The 20,694-nt window shown below is 35.2% G+C and overlaps 1 protein-coding gene across 3 annotated transcripts in view; it reads left to right on the forward strand.

The window, feature by feature from the left end:
* The window catches only part of SS18 (SS18 subunit of BAF chromatin remodeling complex), a 69,225-nt gene that overhangs the window by 17,011 nt on the left and 31,520 nt on the right, over positions 1-20,694 (forward strand). For all 3 annotated transcript variants that reach the window (XM_037727921.1, XM_017498290.2, XM_017498310.2), the window contains exons 4-5: positions 11,411-11,564; positions 16,274-16,495. In XM_037727921.1, the coding sequence (XP_037583849.1) occupies positions 11,411-11,564; positions 16,274-16,495 (376 nt within the window). The remainder of the gene's footprint in view (positions 1-11,410; positions 11,565-16,273; positions 16,496-20,694) is intronic.

The raw sequence follows: 20,694 nt of genomic DNA on the forward strand, positions 1-20,694 counted from the left end.
CTGTCACCTGTTGAGGCACCGCGGTGTGTGTTTTTTCCCGTGTGTCAACTCACTGTGCTGGCTTAAACAGCGGCACTGAGATTTGTGGTGCTTTTTTTGTCCTGGAATCTACTTTCCTGGCTCCCTGCTCAGTCCCCTTTTTAAACAGATGAATGGGCGAGTTCCCGTGGCTCCAATCGCCAGCCAAAAGGGCACCCGGACTGGTGTATTTTGTACAGAGAACCGCTGCTCCAGGGCGCTGACAAAGCAGCTGCGCGGGGCAAAGCAGCGGCGCCGGCCGGCACAGCCTCGCTGGCGACCTGCGGAGCTCCTACGTCTGGGAATTGCCTAGTCTGTGGGCGATAAAAATGCGGCATCCACTCACCATCTGCGCTTTCACTGAGAGCTGCAATCCTGAGCTGTTCCTAAACGGCCATGTTGGATCCTCCCGCCCCGCAACCTACTTTTTGATGACTCATTTGGTCATGGTATTTTTAAAGAAATTGCTATATTCAGTTAAAATTTTGGTCAGAATTTTTACATCTTTGTTCGTCGGCATAATTGATCTGCAATTTTACTTTCTTACAATGCCTTTGTTTGGTTTTTATTTTAAGGTTATGCTGGCTTTATAAAAGGAGCTGGAGAATTTTTCTACTTTTTTTTTATCCAGAAGAATTTACATAATATTTCTATTTCTTCCTTAAATGATTGGTATAATTCTCTAGAAAAGCCATCTGAATCTTCCTTTGCAAGGAAGTTTTAATTATTTCTTTAATTGTTAACAAGACTATTTATATATTCTATATTTTATAAATTGCCTATTTTGGTAAGTTGTGGTTTTTAGCATTTTAATAAATTTGAACATTCATTAGCATGAAAATAAAGTAAAACCTTGAAATAATCTTATTTTCCTAATGTGAACAGTATCAGTAGTGATAATTTTCTTTTTTCTTTTTAATGTCGTTTTTTGTGACTTCTGCTTTAAAATATTTTTTGATCACTCTTGCCAGATGTTATGGCTTTTTAAATTATTTTCAAAGAATCAACTTTTGGCTTTGATTGTTCTCTGTTGCAGCATTTTTGAAACTTCTTGGTCTCAGAACCCCATTACATTCTTAAAAATATTGAGGACTTAAAAGAGCTTGATGTAGGTTATATTGTTAATATAAATTATAAGGTTTTCTCAGTTGTGAAATTGAAGCTGAGAAATTAAAATTAGTTTGTTAAAAATAAAATTACTTCATGTTAATATAAATAACATAAAAGGAAAAATAGATGAATGGCATCATTTTACATTTTTTTCAAGTTTTTGTTAAATGCCTGCCTTAAAAGAAGACACTATATATTCACATCTACTTCTGCATTCAGTCTATTGTAGTATGTTTTGGTTGTAGTAGTATAAGAAAGTATAGTCTCACACGGATATGTATACAGTTAGAAAGAGGAAGAATATTTTAATAGCCTTTTCAGATTTTTGTTGATAACCTTGTTTGATATTACAGCAGATCTTAGTAAGTTTTTGTTTTTGTTTTTGTTTTAAGGGTAGTTGCAGTGTGGAATCTTAAATTATATGATTGCATATTTCTTGCTCTGGTACATTTAAGCCCATTGGTCTTGGAATCTTTTGCTCATGTATAATTTTGTAACATCATGCTTTGGTGATTTGGAAAGTTAAGTCTACTGAGTTAAACAATTCTTCCAAATATTAGCATATTTTATTGTGTGATACCAAAGACTACTTTGGTTAAAATCACCTCTAATCTCATCAGAAGAAGTACCTAAGTATGGGGATGCTGTCAGGCTTAAGGTAGTAGATCTGTTTGCACATTCCAAATTCTTGCTTGAAAATTCAAATTTGATCTTGGCAACAAATGTTATCAGTTGATTTTCTTGCTCACTATGTTTGTTTTTGAGAAAATGTCTGCCAAATACCTATGCCTTGATACATATAGTTAACAGTTGTTCTTTCAAGTAAAAATGGTGTTCTGTGAAAAAGGTGCCTAGTTCAGCTAGCAACTCAATCACAAACTGCTTTTTCTTGATTATTTTACTTTGTGACAGATGTTTGTTGTTTTCCCTTTTTGTCACTGAATATTTATTTTCAAGACATGAGAATTTACTAAATAATTTTTACTGCTTCCTGAAGCACATTTTTTAGTGAAACTGTCTTTTCCTTTCTTCAACTACAAGTGTGTGGCAGTCAGTAATACATTGACTAATAATAGTTTGATGTCATTGCCTTGATTCATAATGAGGTTCCAGCAGTATATCCACTGTTGCATTTGTGAACTTAGCAAAAAGGCAAACATCATCTTAGTATTATTATCGCAATAGTTTTGCTTTTGGGCACCTCATTGTATGACTTTGTTTATGATTAATTTCTGATGTTTACGATTATCTTCATTTTACTTTCTTTTGATGTATTTTGCGGTTTTTTCAGTTTTAGATGAATGCCTCTTTCATCAATTTTCAGCTTTCTAATATATGCATTTAAAATGGGCATAAGTTTTCCTCTATAGTTCTGATATGTAGTATATTCATATTTATTTAATTCCATATATTTTCTCATTTTCATAATTATTTTTTAATGCATTGGTTGATAAAAATATATTTCTTAATTTCCAAACGTTAGAATTTTGTTTTCTTGATTTCTGGCTTTATTGCATTGTGGTTAAATAACATTTTACGGTTTGAGTTCTTTGGAATTCCTTGAGATTTGTTTTAGGGTCCAGCATATGGTCAGCTTTTACAAATGTTTCATGTGTATTTTAAAATAATATGTATTGTTTAGCCACTGAGTGCAGAGTTCTATATATGTCATTAGGTTAGGTTAAGTGTGTTAATCTTGTTTGAATCCTCTGTAGCCTTACTGATTTTTTTTTTTTTTTTTTAGCCGTTGTAATGTTTGTTTGTTTGTTTGTTTTATCAATTACTGAGAATTGTGTGTTTAAAATATACTGGTCAAATTGTGGATTGACTGGTTTTCCTTGTAGCTCTTCTAAGTTTTTGATTAGTACATTTGGAGGTATTGTTAGTGTACCTATACATTTAGAAATGTTACAGCCTTTTGGTTCTTTGTAACATCATTATGAAGTATCTCTTCTTACCTCTAGTCATGCTTTTAACGTCTACTTTGTCTGATATTAGTATAGCTAAATAAGCTTTCTTTTGTGTTGCATGGTATTCTCCTCCTTTCTGTTAGAGATATGATATTATGAGTAGGATATAGTTTTTTTTAAAAACTCAAGTCTAGCTGGCTGGGCGAGGTGGCTCACTCCTATAATCCCAGCACTTTGGGAGGCCGAGGCAGGCAGATCACAAGCTCAGGAGTTCCAGACCAGCTTGACCAACATGGTGAAACCCCGTCTCTATTAAAAATACAAAAATTAGTTGGGCATGCTGGCAGGCACCTGTAATCCCAGTTACTTGGGAGGCTGGGGCAGGAAAATGGCTTGAACCCAGGAGGCGGAGGTTGCTGTGAGCTGAGATCGTGCCATTGCACTCCAGCACTCCAGCCCGGGCAACAAGAGCAAAACTCTGTCTCAAAAAAAAAAAAAAAGCTCAGTCTAGCTATCTTTGTCTTTTCACTGGAACTTACAATCCATTTATATTGAGTGTAATTACTTACATATCTTAATTTAAACCCACCCTCACACAGTACACTCTGTGTCATGTTGTCTATGCATTTTCCTGTTCTTTTTTGCCTTCTTTATAAATCATTGTCTTTTATTTTTATTTTTTGAAACAGGATCTTGCTTTGTCACCCAGGCTGGAGTGCAGTGGCACGATCTTGGCTCACTGCAGTCTCAATATCCCAGGCTCAAGCCATCCTCTTGCCTCAGCCCCCCAAGTAGCTGGGACTACAGTCACTCACCACCACACCCAACAAATTTTTTTATTTTTAGTTTGGTTTCACCATGTTGCCCAGGCTAGTCTCGAACTCCTGAGCTCAAGTGAGCCACCTGCCTTGGTCTCCCAAAGTGCTGGGATTACAGGTGTGAGCCACTGTACCTGGCCAATAATTAATTTCCTTATTCCTTTTTTTACTTTCTGATTGGGGAATCTTGTATATTTATTATTCTTCTGGTGGTTACTGTGTAGATTATAATATACATCCCAATCACAGAACCATCAAATACTTTATTTCTGTTCCTTCCCTCAATAATTTTTTCATTGTTGTTGGCATGTATTTTAAATCTCTATATGTTTACCCACAACTGATTGTTATTACTGTTTTTTTGAAGTTAGTATTCATTAGATTCATCTGCATAGTTATTTACCATTTCTGATGCTGTTTCTCCCTTCATTTATGACCTTCGACCTTAGATCACTTTTTTTGACCTCCTAAAGAACATTCCTATTTCCTTTAGCACTGGTTTGCTGGTAAGACAGACCTTCATTATTTTTGTTTTGTTTTGGTCTGAAAATGCCTTTATTTCACCATCATTCTTTTTTTTCCCCCCCTCTGGAGACAGTGTTTTGCTCTGTCATCCAGGCTGAAGTGCAGTGGCATGATCATAGCTCACTGCAGCTTCAAACTTCTGGGCTCAAGAAGTCTTCCTGCCACAGCCTCTTGAGAAGCTGGGACCACAGTCACATACCATCATGCCTGGCTAATTTTTGTGTTTTTTGTAGAAATAGGATCTTATTATTGCCCGGGCTGGCCTTAAACTCCTGGCCTCAAGTGATTCTTCTGCCTTGGCCTCCCAAAGTTCTGGGATTATAGGCATGAGCCACCACACCCAGCTGACCATGATTCTTAAAAGGTATTTTCCAAGGACAGATCTTAGGTTGGTTGTTGTTTACTGTTAGCACATTACATTTATCCTTGCATTGTATTCTGGCTTGTATGTATTGAAAATTCAACTATCAATGTAATGGTTGATATTTTGAAGGTAATCTGCTTATTTGACTGCATTTAAGAGTTTTATCTAGAATTTTCAGCAGTTTTACTATGTTTAGGTGTGAATTTTTTTTTAATTAAAAAATTATTTTTTGTCACATTATAGTTAGAGTTTGGAAGATTTCTTTTTAGTTATCCTGCTTGGTGTCTTGTTGGGATTTCTGAAATCTGTAGGTTGATGTCTTTCATCAGTTTTGGGCTTTTTCAGTTATTGTCTCTTCAAGCAAATAATTCTTCCACAACGCTCCAGTTAAACTTAGACTAGACCTTGTAACTGTATCTTTATGTTTCTTAATCCCTCCAGACTTTCCAACCATTTATCATTCTAGGTATATTTTTTTCTGACCAGTTTTCCAGTTCACTTCTCACTGGGCCTATGTCAGTTATACCTGTCCCTTGAGCTCTTAATATATGTTTTTCTATTTCTAGAATTTCTATAAATTCTTTTTCAGATCTGCCCCGGCATTTTAAAAATATTTTCTGTTCTTTGCTGACAAGGGTGTTACCATAGTTTGAGATACTTGACTCTGAAAAAGAACTTTGATGATTTGGTGAATTATGTTGATTAATTTTCAAAAGTTAAATCAGCTTACATTTCTGTAATAAATTTCATTGGTTATAATGTATGATCTTTTTAAGAAGTCTGCATTTGATTTGCTAAAGTCTTGTTTAACATTTTTGTGCCTGTATTCATGAGAGATGTTTTGGCCTGTCATTTTCCTCGTGTCCTTGTCAGGTTTGGGCAGCTTCATAAAGAATTGAAAACTGGCCCCCTTCTTCTTGTTCTCCGGAACAAAAAAAATTGATGTGAGGTATTATTTATTCTTTAATGATTTAGAAGAGTTCCCTATTGAAGCCATCTGAGTCAGGAGATTACTTCAGGGAAGATTGTAAATGATGGATTCAGTTTCTCTAACAGAGAATTGTTCCAATTTTCTATTTCCCGTGTCAGTTTCTATAAGCTATGTTTTTCAAAGAAGTTATCCATTTTATATAAATTATTAAATACATTGTCATAAAGTTGTTCTTAATATCTCCTTATTTTCCCTTTACTGCTTATATGAATGTTCTCTTTCCTTTTACTGTCTATAGCATACATACTGATGCCCCCCATTTTAATTTTTCTAAAATGTAATTTCTGTCTTTTTTCTTGGTTATTTCTGCTAAGCTCTCAAACAGCCAGCTTTTGGCTTAATTTTCTCTTAGTGCTTTTATTTCATTGAGTTTTGTTCTTGCTTATGTTACATCTTTTGTACTACTTTGTGTTGATTTGCCAGTTTTTTTCTAGCTACTGACAGTAGATGATGATAGTGTTTTCAGCTTTCCTTCTTTTAAATATACATTTTAAAGCTATAAATTGTCCTGTAAGCATAGCTTAAACTGCATCTCACAAATTTTGATACTACATTTTATTAATTAAAAATATTTTAAAATTTCCATTATGATTTCTTCCTTGATGAATAATTTTTTTACTGATTGCTAGTTTAATTCCACTGTGCTCAGAAAGTATACTTTATATGGTTTCAATCTTTTGATATTTATTAACTTGCCTTGTGACCTAGTATATGATTCTGTTCAGTCAACATTCCTTGAGTACTTGAGAAGAATGTGTATTGAAAAGTTGTTGGATTCTACACATACAAATTAGATGAAACAAATTGGTTACTAATGATGTCAAATTTTTTGTATTCGTAGGATTTTTTTCTTCTATAAATTACTCAGAGAAGTATCTTAAAATTGCCAACCATTATTTTGGATTATTTTGTTTTTCCTTTTAGTTTGTCAAGTTTTGCTTTATAGATTTTTTTTTTTTTTTTTTTTTTTTTTTTTTTTTTTTTTTTTTTTTTTTTTTTTTTTTTTTTTTTTTTTTTTTTTTTTTTTTTTTTTATAGATATTTGAAGCCGTGCTATGGGTTGTATACAAATTTATGATTGTTAAACATTCCTGTTGAACTTACCTTTTATCATAACAAAGCATCTCTCTTTATACCTAATAATTTAAGCCACCTGTTTAATATTAACGTAGCAACATCATCATGCTTTTAATTAGTATTTGTGTGATACCTTTTTCCATTTCTTTCTTTTAATATATCTGTTGCCTTGAATTTAAAGTAGTTCTGTTGTACACAGAATATAGTTGTGTGTTTTGAAATCTAGTCTAATGTATTTGTTATTTAATTGGAGTGAAGGGTCCATTTACATTTAATGTAGAACATGATATAGTAGGATTTATGTCTTACAAGGCAGATATTTGTTTTCTATTTGTTCCTTACTTGACTTTCTTTAATCAAGCATTATTTTTTCTATTTGATTTTACATGTAATTTTACAGTATACATCTTTAATGTGTGTGCATGTATTTTTAAGTAGTTGTCCTACAGATTAAAATATTCTTCATTAAAATAGTAAAATGCTAGTTTATTAGGTTCTAGTCTAAATTTATAATTTTAACGCTTGTTGAAAAATGCAAGAACCTTATAACAGTTTGATTTCATTTACCCTACTATCTTTTTTTTTTTTTTTTTTTTAATAATACAGAGTCTTGCTTTGTTGCCCAGGCTGGAGTGCGGTGGTGTGATCTCAGCTCACTGTAACCTCTGCCTTCTGGGCTCAAGCAATTCTCCTGCCTCAGCCTCCCAAGTAGCTGGGATTACAGGTGCCCACCACCACGCCTGCTAATTTTTGTATTTTTAGTAGAAATTGGGTTTCATCATGTTGGCCTGGTCTTAATATCCTGGTCTCAAGTAATTTGCCCACCTCGGCCTCCCCAAAGTGCTGGAGTTACAGGTATGACCCACCTTACCTGGCCTAGCCTACTGTCTTTTGTGTTAGTCTTGTCCTATACTTTATCATTTTTTACATTTGTTTAAACCAGTAGAGTCATTGTTACTGTTATTTTAAATGCTAATCTTAATTTATATTTGTTCACATGTTCTTATTTGTCTTTTCCTCTAAGTAACTCGTCCAGTTTTGTGTTTCCATGTGGGGCCATTTTCTTTTAGCTTGATACAGTATATATTTTGTTCTCTTATAACAAGTGTTTGCCTAACTTTTGTTCAACTAAACCTTTTTTTATTTTATCTTCATGTTAGAAGGTATTTTTTTCTTAGTGTAGAATTCTAGGCTGGTTGGTTGATTTTTTTTTTTCCTTAACACTTCAGAAATTCCATTTTTTAATTTTCATTTTCCATCATTTCTGATGAAAAATTTTAATTGAGATACAGTTTATATAAAATTTACCAGCCGGGCGCGGTGGCTCAAGCCTGTAATCCCAGCACTTTGGGAGGCCGAGGTGGGCGGATCACGAGGTCAAGAGATCGAGACCATCCTGGTCAACACGGTGAAACCCCGTCTCTACTAAAAAATACAAAAAATTAGCTGGGCATGGTGGCGTGTGCCTGTAATCCCAGCTACTCAGGAGGCTGAGGCAGGAGAATTGCCTGAACCCAGGAGGCGGAGGTTGCGATGAGCCGAGATCGCGCCATTGCACTCCAGTGTGGGTAACAAGAGCGAAACTCCATCCCAAAAAAAAAAAGAAAAAAAATAAAATTTACCATTATAACCATTTTAAAGAACACAATTCAGTGGTTTTTAGTGTATTCACAGTTATATAAGCATCATAACTATCTAATTTCAGAATGTTTTCACTACCCTAATAAAGTGAAAACTGTGGGCAGTGAATCTCAGTTCTGCCCCTCTGCCCATACCCTGGCAACAGCAAATCTACTATCTCTCTCTGAATTTACCTAGTCTGAACAAACATTTCTTATTAATAGAATCATACAGTGTATGTGGCCATATGTGTCTATCTTATTTCACTTGGCATAATGTTTTGAATGTTCATCCATGTTGTAGCATGTAATATTTCTTCTTTGTGGCTGAATAATATTGCATTGTATTCGTATGCCACATTTTGTTTATCCATTCATCAGTGGGTGGACATTTTAGTTTTTTCCAGTTTTTAACTATTGTGACTAATGCCACTGTGAACATTTGTGTAGAAATGTTGTGTGAGTGTGTGTTTTCCCTTCTTTTCAGTGTGTGCCAGGAATGGAGTTGCTAGGTCATATGGTAACTCTTTAAGTTCTTGAGGAATTGTCAAACTCTTTTCCACAGTGGCTGTACCCTTTTACATTTCCACTAGCATATATGAGAGTTGCAGTTTCTATACATTCTTGCCAACACTTGTTATTTTCTGTAGTTTTAATTTTTATGTTAACTGCAGCTATTGTGGATGTTGGTCATTTATTTTTGTTTTTTTAGAAAGCCTTGCAGTTTTTAGGCACGTCAGACATTGTGGTCGAACAATTATAGAAGCTCTGGTTTGTTATTTTGCTCCAAAGAGAATTAAGTTTTCCTTTGGTATGTATAGTACTAGGAGGTTACCTTGAATCTATTAATGGTTGATTATAAGACTTTTTAGGGCTGATCTATTTCAATTTTGACCTTATTCTAAGGAGTGGCTGGCCCTTCTGTAGTCTCAACAGAGAACTGGAGTTATTTATGAAGGCTCTTCTAACTTGGTGGGGCCTACCTAGCTCCTATCTTTGTCTCCATAGTAGTAGTGAGCAGCAGCTGGAATCTCTGCTGGGCTCTTTAGCCTCCTAACTGCTGTTTCTACTAGTTTTCTTAAATGTGGAGCTGGTCTTATATGCTTCCCTTCTTTCAAGAGTTGTAACTCCTTTTGTTCCTCTTTGTATAAGTCACTCTTCAGTTCCTTCAAACAGTTTTTACTTTTTGTCTAGACTTTACAGAGGGTTAGTTTGATATAAATTCTTCTAGCAGGGTGTTAACACTAACTAATGATGTTTTATTAGGTGAATTACCAGAAATGACCTCACTATTAAGAGTGAGAACATGAGGCCGGGCTTGGTGGCTCACGCCCGTAATCCCAGCACTTTGGGAGACCGAGGTGGGCAGATCATGAGGTCAAGAGATTGATACTATCCTGTCCAACATGATGAAACCCCATCTCTATTAAAAATACAAAAATTAGCTTGCCATGGTTGTGTGTGCCTGTAGTCTCAGCTACTTGGGAGGCCGAAGCAGGAGAATGGCTTGAATCCAGGAGGCGGAGGTTGCAGCGAGCCAAGATCGTGCCACTGCACACCAGCCTAGTGACAGAGCGAGACTCCATCTCAAAAAAAAAAAAAAAAAAAAGTGAGAAAGTGAATTTTTAACAGAAAATTTTGACAAGAATATAGAAAGAAGGATTTCTGTTTTCAGACAGAGGAGGGTAGCCAGGCTTGAAGGATGATACATAATGATGATTAAAGTAAGATAATGTGACTCAAAGGTGTTTGGTATTTGATTTTTTGGGTTTTTTTTTTTTTTTTGGGAAAAAATGAATAAGGTTATTAACCATTTAAAGAATACAAGCTGGAGAAATAATACGAGGATTTAAGAGAAAATTATAAAGAGCCGTTATCTGGATTTAGTAGTGATGAAATTAAAATTCTGATTTTAACATGTGTACTGTTAGAGTAGACTTGATTATTTCTGTAAATGTTAATGATTATTAACTGTTTGGAGGTTTAAATATTTAAATGTGATGGCCAAAGAACAACGTATGTCTGTTAAAATGTGCCAAAGAGAATCATGTTCACAAAATGGAAAGGCATACAATACTGACTGGCCATTTTTAAGTGTAGAAGAAAGAGAACAACTGATATTACAGAAATGGACATTACATTTAGAACATCAAAATACAGAAAGAAGGCAGAAATAAATTCCTAAAGAATAATGCCTCCCTCTCCTCCTACAGGATTAAAAATGGGGGTTTGGAACGAAACTAACCATTTGCCTTCTCCACCAAAATATCCCCAAGAAGGGAGCCAGGTGTTGCAGACCACCTTATATCTATGTTTTTCCTTTCACCCTTTTGTGAACTCTGAAGGTTAGTCAGTGGTTTTCTTCAAAATTTCATTAGGAAATTTGCCAAAGGCATCCTTTTGAGGCAGCTGTCTCTGTACCCGTGGAGACCATCAGTAATGTTTCCAATCTATAGCAGTAGTTGGCACAAAAATGTTGAACTGTTGTCTTCATGTTTTAAAACATTGCACTGCTGCCACTATCCCCCACCCCGAAATAGTGTAAAATATGCCACATCTTGGGACTTAAGAGTCCTTTCATCATTTTTTGTTACTGTACATTTTTAGGTAAAATCCATCATTAATAATAAATATGTCTAATACATCAATAATGAAAGGACACTTAATTTTTTTCATGTAATTTAGATAACAGTAGACACATTAGACATGCTTAATATATAAATAAATGATAATTTTTTTGTATAGCAAATTAACATTTTAATTTTTACTATTGAGATTTTATAAAGTAAATATGGTTTAAAGTTTTGGGGGATATTACTCTGATGTTAATATGTTCATGATGAAAATGCATTAGGAGAATTTGAAATGCATTTGTGTTTTTGTTCTTATGCAATTTAGTAACATAGGCAAATGTTTTACCCTATGTGTCTTTAATATATTAGTCTGTTTCTCTTGTTTTACTAAACTGTCTTCTTTCAGCCACCCACACAGAATATGCCTATGGGTCCTGGAGGGATGAATCAGAGTGGCCCTCCCCCCCCTCCACGCTCTCACAACATGCCTTCAGATGGAATGGTAGGTGGGGGTCCTCCTGCACCACACATGCAGAACCAGATGAACGGCCAGATGCCTGGTAAGTTTTTCTCCTCTAAGACATTAACACCAGAGTTGCTTAGCAACTGAAACGACATGGGAGCTCAAGGGATACTAGATTGTTGATGACAAAACTGCTTTGAATGCCCCCGAGTACAAGCTCTCTTAGAGTTTGTTAGCTACAGAGCTACGTGACCTGTATTCAGTGTTTATCAGGCTGCCCTTGGGCTTTGATGTAGCTGACACACAGCATTCCTCTGATGAACAGAACTGGCTAAATTTAGTCTGTCTGAAACTGCAATACAGTTGGCTTTAGAAGCTTTTTGGAAAAAAAGGCATTGCACCATGGCTTAAGAATTAAAGTCTGTTTAAAAAAGATATTATAATGTTTCCCTGGGTTTCTATTTACTTAAATGTTGATTGATCTCAGAAACAGTATCACTGGGAAAAACAAGTGAGGAAAGAAACGAAACAGTTTCTAAAATGCTATCATATTTAGTATTTCCTCATTGATATTATTGAAGCCGAATCTAGATTTTTTGAATACATATGTTTATAGCATAACATAAATATGGGAATCGATTTTACAGCAAAAATTAAAAGCTGAAAAATAACGTAAACTTTCTTACATTATTTATACACTGAGCCGTTCTCTTTTCTATTTGTTAATTTTAAGTTTGGGGTCACTAGGTTGATATCTTTCAAGAAATTGGATGCTGATTTAGTTACCTTTTCCTGGTTTGAAATTTTAATCTGGAAAGTATCTTTACACTATTTTTTCTTTGTAACAGTAATATCAACCCGTATCTATAATTTTTGGTAGAATATTATCTGCGTTAGGTATCAGAATATTTTTACTTTCTAAGAAAAGTTAACGAAAAGTTATTTTCATTAACAAAAGGAAGGCATTATACACCTAGCAGTAATAGAAATAAAATAACAGAACAATTATTAAAATTAGTAATTAGCATCTTTAGGATACTGTTTTCTCTAGCTGATTGTGTTGATTGATAGCATTGGTGTCCAAGGATGATGGGTGCAGTAAGAAACAAGAGCGCACGGAGTAAAAGAGGCAAGGTAGCCTGGCTTATAGAAGATTGATGTGTGACTGATCTTATAGGAGGGCAGTGGTGTTTCAGTGGCTGTCTCCTATTTCCTGCTAAAGCTTACAACACTAATGGCACACATCCAGTATGGAGGTAGGAATAAAGACATAACTACTTTCCAGTTTATAATCATATTGTAGTCAAGAGAAAGTTTCTTGCCAAATCCACATTTAATTCACCAGGACACACTATTTTTAGAACTGCAAAGGTAGTGCCTGTGCAGGTTAGCTAGTTAGGAATTTTGTGACTTTTTATGATGGTACCTTGAATTAGGATTTTGACTTAACTTCCCCATAAAACATTCAAGCCTAAGGCTAAAGAAGCATTTGAGCAGCAGTACAATTATGGTTAACATGACTTTTTGGTTTTGGGTAAGGCCTTCTGAAGTAGTTATATTCTTTTATAAGCTAATTATTATCAATCACTTACGACGTTGTTCAGAATACTGTAGAGCTTCTAAAACAACGGTTAAGAATCTCTTCTAACAATGGTTAAGGGAGTTAAGCATAGAAGAAATTGGAAGGCTAGTAACTTGTATTTTCTTTATTTGTTCCTTATAGCATTTCGCCAACCTTTTTATGCACACAAATTTGCATCTTGGCTGTTTCCTATTTCAGTTTTGTTTTTAACGTATATTTCATTATGTAGACTCAGTTTTAGAGCCACTTATGTGCTTGTTGATCTTGGTTGTATCACTTTTCAGTCTCAGGTTTCCTTTTTTAAAAAATTAATTTTTGCTGTTGAGACAGAGTTTCGTTCCTGTCACCCTGGCTGGGGTACAATGGCGTGATCTTGGCTCACTGCAACCTCTGACTCTTAAGTTCAAGTGATTGTCCTGCCTCAGCCCCCTGAGTAGTTGGGATTACACATGCCTGCCACCATACATGACTAATTTTTGTGTTTATTTAATAGAGACAGGGTTTCACCATGTTGGGTAGGCTGTTCTCAAATTCCTCACCCCAGGTGATCCATCTGCCTTGGCCTCTTAAATTGCTGGGATTGCAGGTATGAGCCACTGTGCCCAGCCTAAAAATATTAATTGATTTTTTAAAAACTAGGTAACACATGCCTGTGGGACCAAAATCAAAGGGTATCAAAGGATACCTAGCTGCCACCTCTCCAGACAGTTCCAGAGAGACATTGGTTTCTAGTTGTCCTTCAAGAGATAATTCTCTTGCCAGGCATGGTGGCTCTTGCCTGCAGGATCCCAGCACTTGGGGAGGCTGAGGTTAGTGGATCACTTGAGGTCAGGAGTTTGAAACCAGCCTGACCAACATGGTAAAACCCCACCTCTACTAAAAATACAAAATTAACTGGGCATGGTGATGCACACCTGTGATCCTAGCTACTTGGGAGGCTGAGGCAGGAGAATTGTTCGAACCCAGGAGGTGTAGGTCATAGTAAACCGGGATCATGCCTTTGCACTCCAGCCTGGGCAGCAAGAGCGAAACTCTGTCTCAAAAAAGAGATATTTTCTTTGTATAAAATAATGCATTTATATTACCTTTTTCTATTTTCTTTTTTGCTCATCAGCCCCTGGGTACTACATTTCTTTTACCTTTTTTCCCCCTTATTCTTTAAAAAAAAATACAAATGATAGCACACATTAAATAGTATTATGTATATTTTCTTTCTCTCTTAAAGATATATCTTGGAGACAATTATTTTATTCTGTATGTAAATAGATACCTTATTCTTTTTGGCCTCTGTATCACGTTCTGTTTTACAACTTTAATTTATTTGAACATTTATGGTGGAAATGTAGGCTTCAAGTCTTTTGTTATTGTGAATTATACTGCCATGAATTTGCCTGTAAAAAATAAATATGCACATATATATGTTGTGTGTGTGTGACATTACACATGCACTCAAAAACTTGTATATCTATAGCATAAATTCCTGGAACTGTAATTGCTGCATTAAAGGTATATGTATTTTAAAATTTGATAGTGCCAAATTGCTTTGTATAAAAATAGTAATATCCATCACTTCTGCATTTATGAATTTCACATCCATGGATTGAAAATATTTGGAAAAACAAAACTGTACTGAACATGTACATACTTTTTTTGCTCATAATTCCTTAAACAATGCAGTATAACAACTATTTACATAGCATTTACGTTATGTTAGGTAGTACATACAATGTACGGATTTAAAGTAAATGAGAGGATGTACATAAGTTGTATGGAAATACTGTACCATTTTATGTCAGGGACATGAGTGAGCATTTATGGATCTTGGAATCTGTAGATGGCTCTGGAACCAGCCTCCTACAGATATTGAGGGGCAACTACTTCCTTTGAATTGTTGTTTGTCTTCCTTAAGCTTGATCCCACCCTTGATTCCATAAGCTTGATTCCCCACGGAATATAAGTAAGATTTATATTCCTTTAACAATGGATGAAAGTGCTTCTTTCTTCATAATACAGTTAGATTAAACTTGATTTTTGAGAATCTGAAAAGTGAACGCTAGGTCTCATAGTTTTAATTTGCCTTCTTATTTTAAGTGAAACAATCAATGTTTTAATATTGATGAATCTTTTTGTAGTTTTTTTGTGAACTAGGCATTCCGCCATTATGTCCTTTGCCCCTTTTACTGGTGGTGGTGTTTTACTTCCTATGTTAAGTAATTAATTTGGTCTGTGATATGTCTTATAAATAACATTTTCTTACCTTTTTATTATTTTTTAGTTTTGTGTCGTGCAAATTTTTAAATTTTATAGAGTATAATTCCTCAAGTGTTTTATAGCTCTGGTTTTTCTGGCCTGCTTAAGAAGGTCCTTCCATTATTATTTTTAATATTCTCCTTTTTGAAGTTCTTTTATGGTTTAAGTTTCCTGTTCATCTAGAATTAGTTAGTGGAAGAAGTGAGGCAGTGATCCAACTTGTTTTTTTTCCAAATGGCTCCTGAGTTGTCACAACACCATTTACTAAATTAGTTTTGTATTGCTTACTGATACTTACTAGTTACTCAGCCATGTATTTGGGTCTGTTTTTAGACTCTGTTCTAGTCAATCAATCTGTTAATCTATTCATTATGTTCACAGTTTTGTTTTGTTTTCAGACAGAGTCTTGCTTGTTGCCCAGGCTGAAGTGCCGTGGCGCGATCTTGGCTCACTGCAACCTCCGCCTCCCAGGTTCAAGAGATTCTCCTGCCTCGGCCTCCCAAGTAGCTGGGATTATAGGCACCTGCCACCACACCTGCCTAACTTTTGTATTTTCAGTAGAGATGGGGTTTCACCATCTTGGCCAGGCTGGTCTTGAACTCATGACCTTGTGATCCACTTGCCTTGGCCTCCCAAGGTGCTGGGATTCCAAGCATGAGCCACTGCGCCCAGCCTATGTTCACAGTTAATTACTTCAACCTTATGATATGTTTCGCTGTTTTTTAAAGAAGCCAGTCCTCCCTTCATTTTCAGAGTGCTCATGACTTTTCAAAAACATTCATTTCTTAATCTGTAAAATGGGAATAACTACCTTGCATTATTTACTGTCTTTCCTGTAAACCATTTACCTTGCCATTGATTAATTATTGTTTGGTATTACTATAATCATGCAAAAAAAATACCCTTTCCAGGTACTTTTGTATGGACCATCTATTTAATTTTCATATTTTGCTTCTGATCATTTTTCTTCAAAGGGCCTAACCATATGCCTATGCAGGGACCTGGACCCAATCAACTCAATATGACAAACAGTTCCATGAATATGCCTTCAAGTAGCCATGGATCCATGGGAGGTTACAACCATTCCGTGCCATCATCACAGAGCATGCCAGTACAGAATCAGATGACAATGAGTCAAGGGCAACCAATGGGAAACTATGGTCCCAGACCAAATATGAATATGCAGCCAAACCAAGGTAACTAAGCTTTATGTCCTTCTTGACTAGAATACTGTATTAGCCTTTCAAAGTAAAATGATTATCAAGTTCTTAGCTGATTCATAAAAATGTAAGTTTAAAATGAGTGACAGTCATGCCCACAAAAATGGAATGTTGAGTTTGAAACGAGTTTAAATCTTTTTTTATATGTACAAATTAAATTGCTAAATTTAGCTTTTTAAGCTTATTTATTTTTATGTCTTTTGGACAGTTTATTTGAGGTTCTGGGTTGTTGAGAATTGTTTTTTAAAGCTGACCAGTGAAGAACTAAACATTTGGTTTAGAGCTAGAAAGTTGAGAAAATAAACACCTGCCCTACAGTTTAAATGATGTATTAATTTATATGAATTCCCCTTGATTTATATGGATGTTTTCTGATGCTGTGTTTTAGCATTAAAAGGTAATTCTAAAATAATTTGCTATTAGAATGTTCAGTGGGATGCTGTTGTACTACTCTTAGAGTGGTATAAGTCCATTAAAGTTTATTACCAATCTCAGAATGAAATTGTGCTATGTTTCTCTTTTAAGTATTCTGTGAATAATAACTAAAAGCCAGTAAGTGGCGCTCTGTTCTGTTAACTGTCTGTTAAAACATTTGGCATATTTCTAGCTTAACGTTATTTCAGTTACAAAATGTGGTAATTCTGTCTTACAGTTAAGACTGCAAGATAGAGTTAAATGTATTTGGAATAAAATTTTCTAGATTTTGATTGTTAAAAAGCACTAAAATGTACCCAGATAAAAGAATTTAATGTTAATCTGTTGATAATTCCTTATGATGAAATAACATAATTTAGAAATATACAGATTTTTAAAATAATTCTCATGAGATATACTGAAAACAAAAGGAGATAATAGAAAAAGTTCTCGACATCGTAGCTTCACAGAGTGGCACTTGCAACATTTTTTCCCCCCAAAGTTACTTAATGCCTATGGTGGAATTATTTTTTTGTTTTTATTAGGTCAGTTAAGAGTCCAAACAATAGCAAGATCCAGTCAGTGCTAGATCAAAAGGGAGTTAAGGTGTTTCTCTATACAGTTTGGTTCCCAGGAGAGAGAACAGGAAAATTCATGATTCTGGCAGCAACTCCAGTAATGATGGCACACTTCTTAGAAACCTGTGGTTAAGAAAAGGTATAGTGTGCACAAAAAAAATGGATGTTGCTGGAGCAGGGTTTGACATGACATATTAAGATTTGAAGAAGAAAAAAATAATGCATGCAGCAGTGTGTATATTGACTTCTTGGAGAAAAGTACTGAGGTGTTTATAGAAATTTTTTGTTCTTAGGGACCAACTTTAACTTATAAAAATGTCATATTTTGTAAGAATGTGTAGCTCTTTTACTGTAGTACATTAGTTATATCACTTTTTGCCTTGTTCTCATAGTTTATAAATTTCTTGTTTTTTATTTTTAGTTTTTCTATTGTGTTGAAAGAATAGAAACAATGTCTTGATCTGTTGCCCAAGCTGGTCTTGAATGCCTGCTTAAGTGATCACCTGCCTTGTCCTTCCATAGTCCTGGGATTAGAGGCATGAGCCATTGCACCTGGTCAGTCTATGAATTTCTTAATAGAAAATAGACCATACAAAAATGACCAGGTATTAATCTGAAGAAATAAAAGACAATTTTCAAAAAGAAAATATGGTGAAAATCATTGAGGAAATTTTCATTGTTTTAAAAAATCTCTTTAGGACAAATAAAAATCTTCATTAAAATTTTGATATTTCAGAGTCAAAAGAACACAAAAGAAGATTGCAGTTTCCAAAAAAGAAAGTTACACGGTGTTCTGGCCGCTTCTACTTTTTTAGTCATATGAATTTCTTCAAAAAGCATTTTAATTATGTGTTACCTTTGAATAAAGAAATTGTCCATGATGAGTTTTATTAATGAAGTTTTTTTTTTTCTACTAGATACTAGAGGATGATTGAAGAGTTTTGTTAATGAAGTTTTAATATTCATTTCACTATAAAACATTTTCTTAGCTTTTATAAAAATAAGCTACATACTTTACATTAAAGGTTTTTCTGTTTTTTTTTTATTATTTTTATTATTATTATTATTATTTATTTTATTTTTTTTTTTTGAGACAGAGTTTCGCTCTTGTTGCCCAGGCTGGAGTGCAATGGCGCAATCTCGGCTCACCGCAACCTCCGCCTCCTGGGTTCAGGCAATTCTCCTGCCTCAGCCTCCTGAGTAGCTGGGATTACAGGCACGCACCACCATGCCCAGCTGATTTTGTATTTTTAGTAGAGACGGGGTTTCACCATGTTGACCAGGATGGTCTCGATCTCTTGACCTCGTGATCCACCCGCCTCGGCCTCCCACAGTGCTGGGATTACAGGCTTGAGCCACCGCGCCCGGCCAAAAGGTTTTATTTTTCTAAGAATTTGCAGTGTAGTTTGATTTTCTGTTGTGCTGTTCACAAGTAGATCCAAGGTTATATGCTTTGACCAGGATGGTCTCGATCTCTTGACCTCGTGATCCACCCGCCTCGGCCTCCCAAAGTGCTGGGATTACAGGCTTGAGCCACCGTGCCCAGCCTATTATTTATTTTTGTTTGTTTTAATTCAGCAACCAAGCTAGTATTATTGCAGAATGTTTTTCTCCGTGCTCTCTTAGAGGGTTCATTGCTTCTAGGTGAAGCACAATTTTTTTTTTTTTTTTTTGAGATGGAGTGTCACTCTGTCACCCAGGCTGGATTGCAGTGGTGCGATCTTGGCTCACTGCAACTTCCACCTCCTGGGTTTAAGCAGTTCTCCTGCCTTAGCCTCCCTAGTATCTGGGATGACAGGCATCTGCCACCATGCCCAGCTAATTTTTGTATTTTAGTAGAGATGGCGTTTTACCATGTTAGTCAGGTTGGTCTCAAACTCCTGACCTCAAGCTATCCATCTGCCTTGGCCTCCCAAAGTGTTGGGATTTATAGGCGTGAGTCACCACGCCCGGCCCAATTTTTATGTTAATCTTGGCAGAATTTTGCTTTGTAGTCAATCCAACATATACTTCTCCATTTTATTTTCACTGTTATCCAGATAAAGTTTATTGATTTATCACTTTGAACCTTAAGAGTTAGACCTGGCTGGGTTCTGGTGCTCTTGCTTGTAACCTCATCACTTTGAGAGGCTGAAATGAGAGGATCACTTGACCCCAGGAGTTGAAGACCAGCCTGGGGAAGATGGCGAGACTCCCATTTCTGCAAAAAGAAATTTAAAAATTCTGGACATGGTAGCTTGTGCCTATAGTCCCAGTTACTCAGGAGGCTGAGGTAGGAGGTTCACTTGAACACAGGACTTAATGGCTACACTAAGCTTTGATGGTGTCACTGCATTCCAGCTTGGGTGGTTCAAAGTAAACCACCATCTTCCTACATAAGCTTATTTGCATATAGAGCGGTAAACGCCACTAGAATTCAACAAGCTCTTAAAAAGCAGAAAGTGTGTCTGTTTTGTTCACTGCTGTATCCCAAGTGCCTAGAAAAATGTCTGAGGATGGGCACATAAAATCTTATTTCTTCAGTAAAAATTAAGTGTTATATGATTACCTGTCTGAAAGATGTTTATTTAATAAAGCAAGAAGTACATTCAGTAGAGTATGAAAAGGCAAGTTATATAGAAAGGATTTCTGAAGATGGCCAACAGTTATATTGGACAGATAGGTGTGTATTTTTCATTCCCAGCCATTAGTATTTATAGCTTTCCACATTTAACAGAATTTTAATAATCATATGTTCAAATATAAAGAATCTTACAAATGGCAGTGTTTTTGTTAAAGAATATATTTTATAAGTTCCATGTGTGTAATTCTTTAGATTTGGATTTGTCTTGGCACTGTAGCTTACTGTATGTGGGACCTTTGACTAAATTACTTAATTTCTCTAAGTAAGATTAAGTGAAATGATGCCTGTACATATCCTAACTTGGTAATTATTTAAATAATTTTTATAAAATCAGTTGGTGAGAATAATCAAGCTTTTTAAAAAAAGTGAACACTAAAAATTTGAAATTGATTTATCAGCTATTCTCTTATTTTAGCCATAGCATCTAATTTATTTCTGGTTTCTGTTTTAATAGTATTAAGAAAGTGTTGATTCATGTGGCTAAGTTGCAAATGACAATATCTTTTTTTTTTTTTTTTTTGAGACGGAGTCTTGGGATGAGAAGAAATCTGGATTTTTCA

Source organism: Cebus imitator, unplaced genomic scaffold (genome assembly GCF_001604975.1).
Source record: "Cebus imitator isolate Cc_AM_T3 unplaced genomic scaffold, Cebus_imitator-1.0 Scaffold12, whole genome shotgun sequence".
NCBI lineage: Eukaryota > Metazoa > Chordata > Mammalia > Primates > Cebidae > Cebus > Cebus imitator.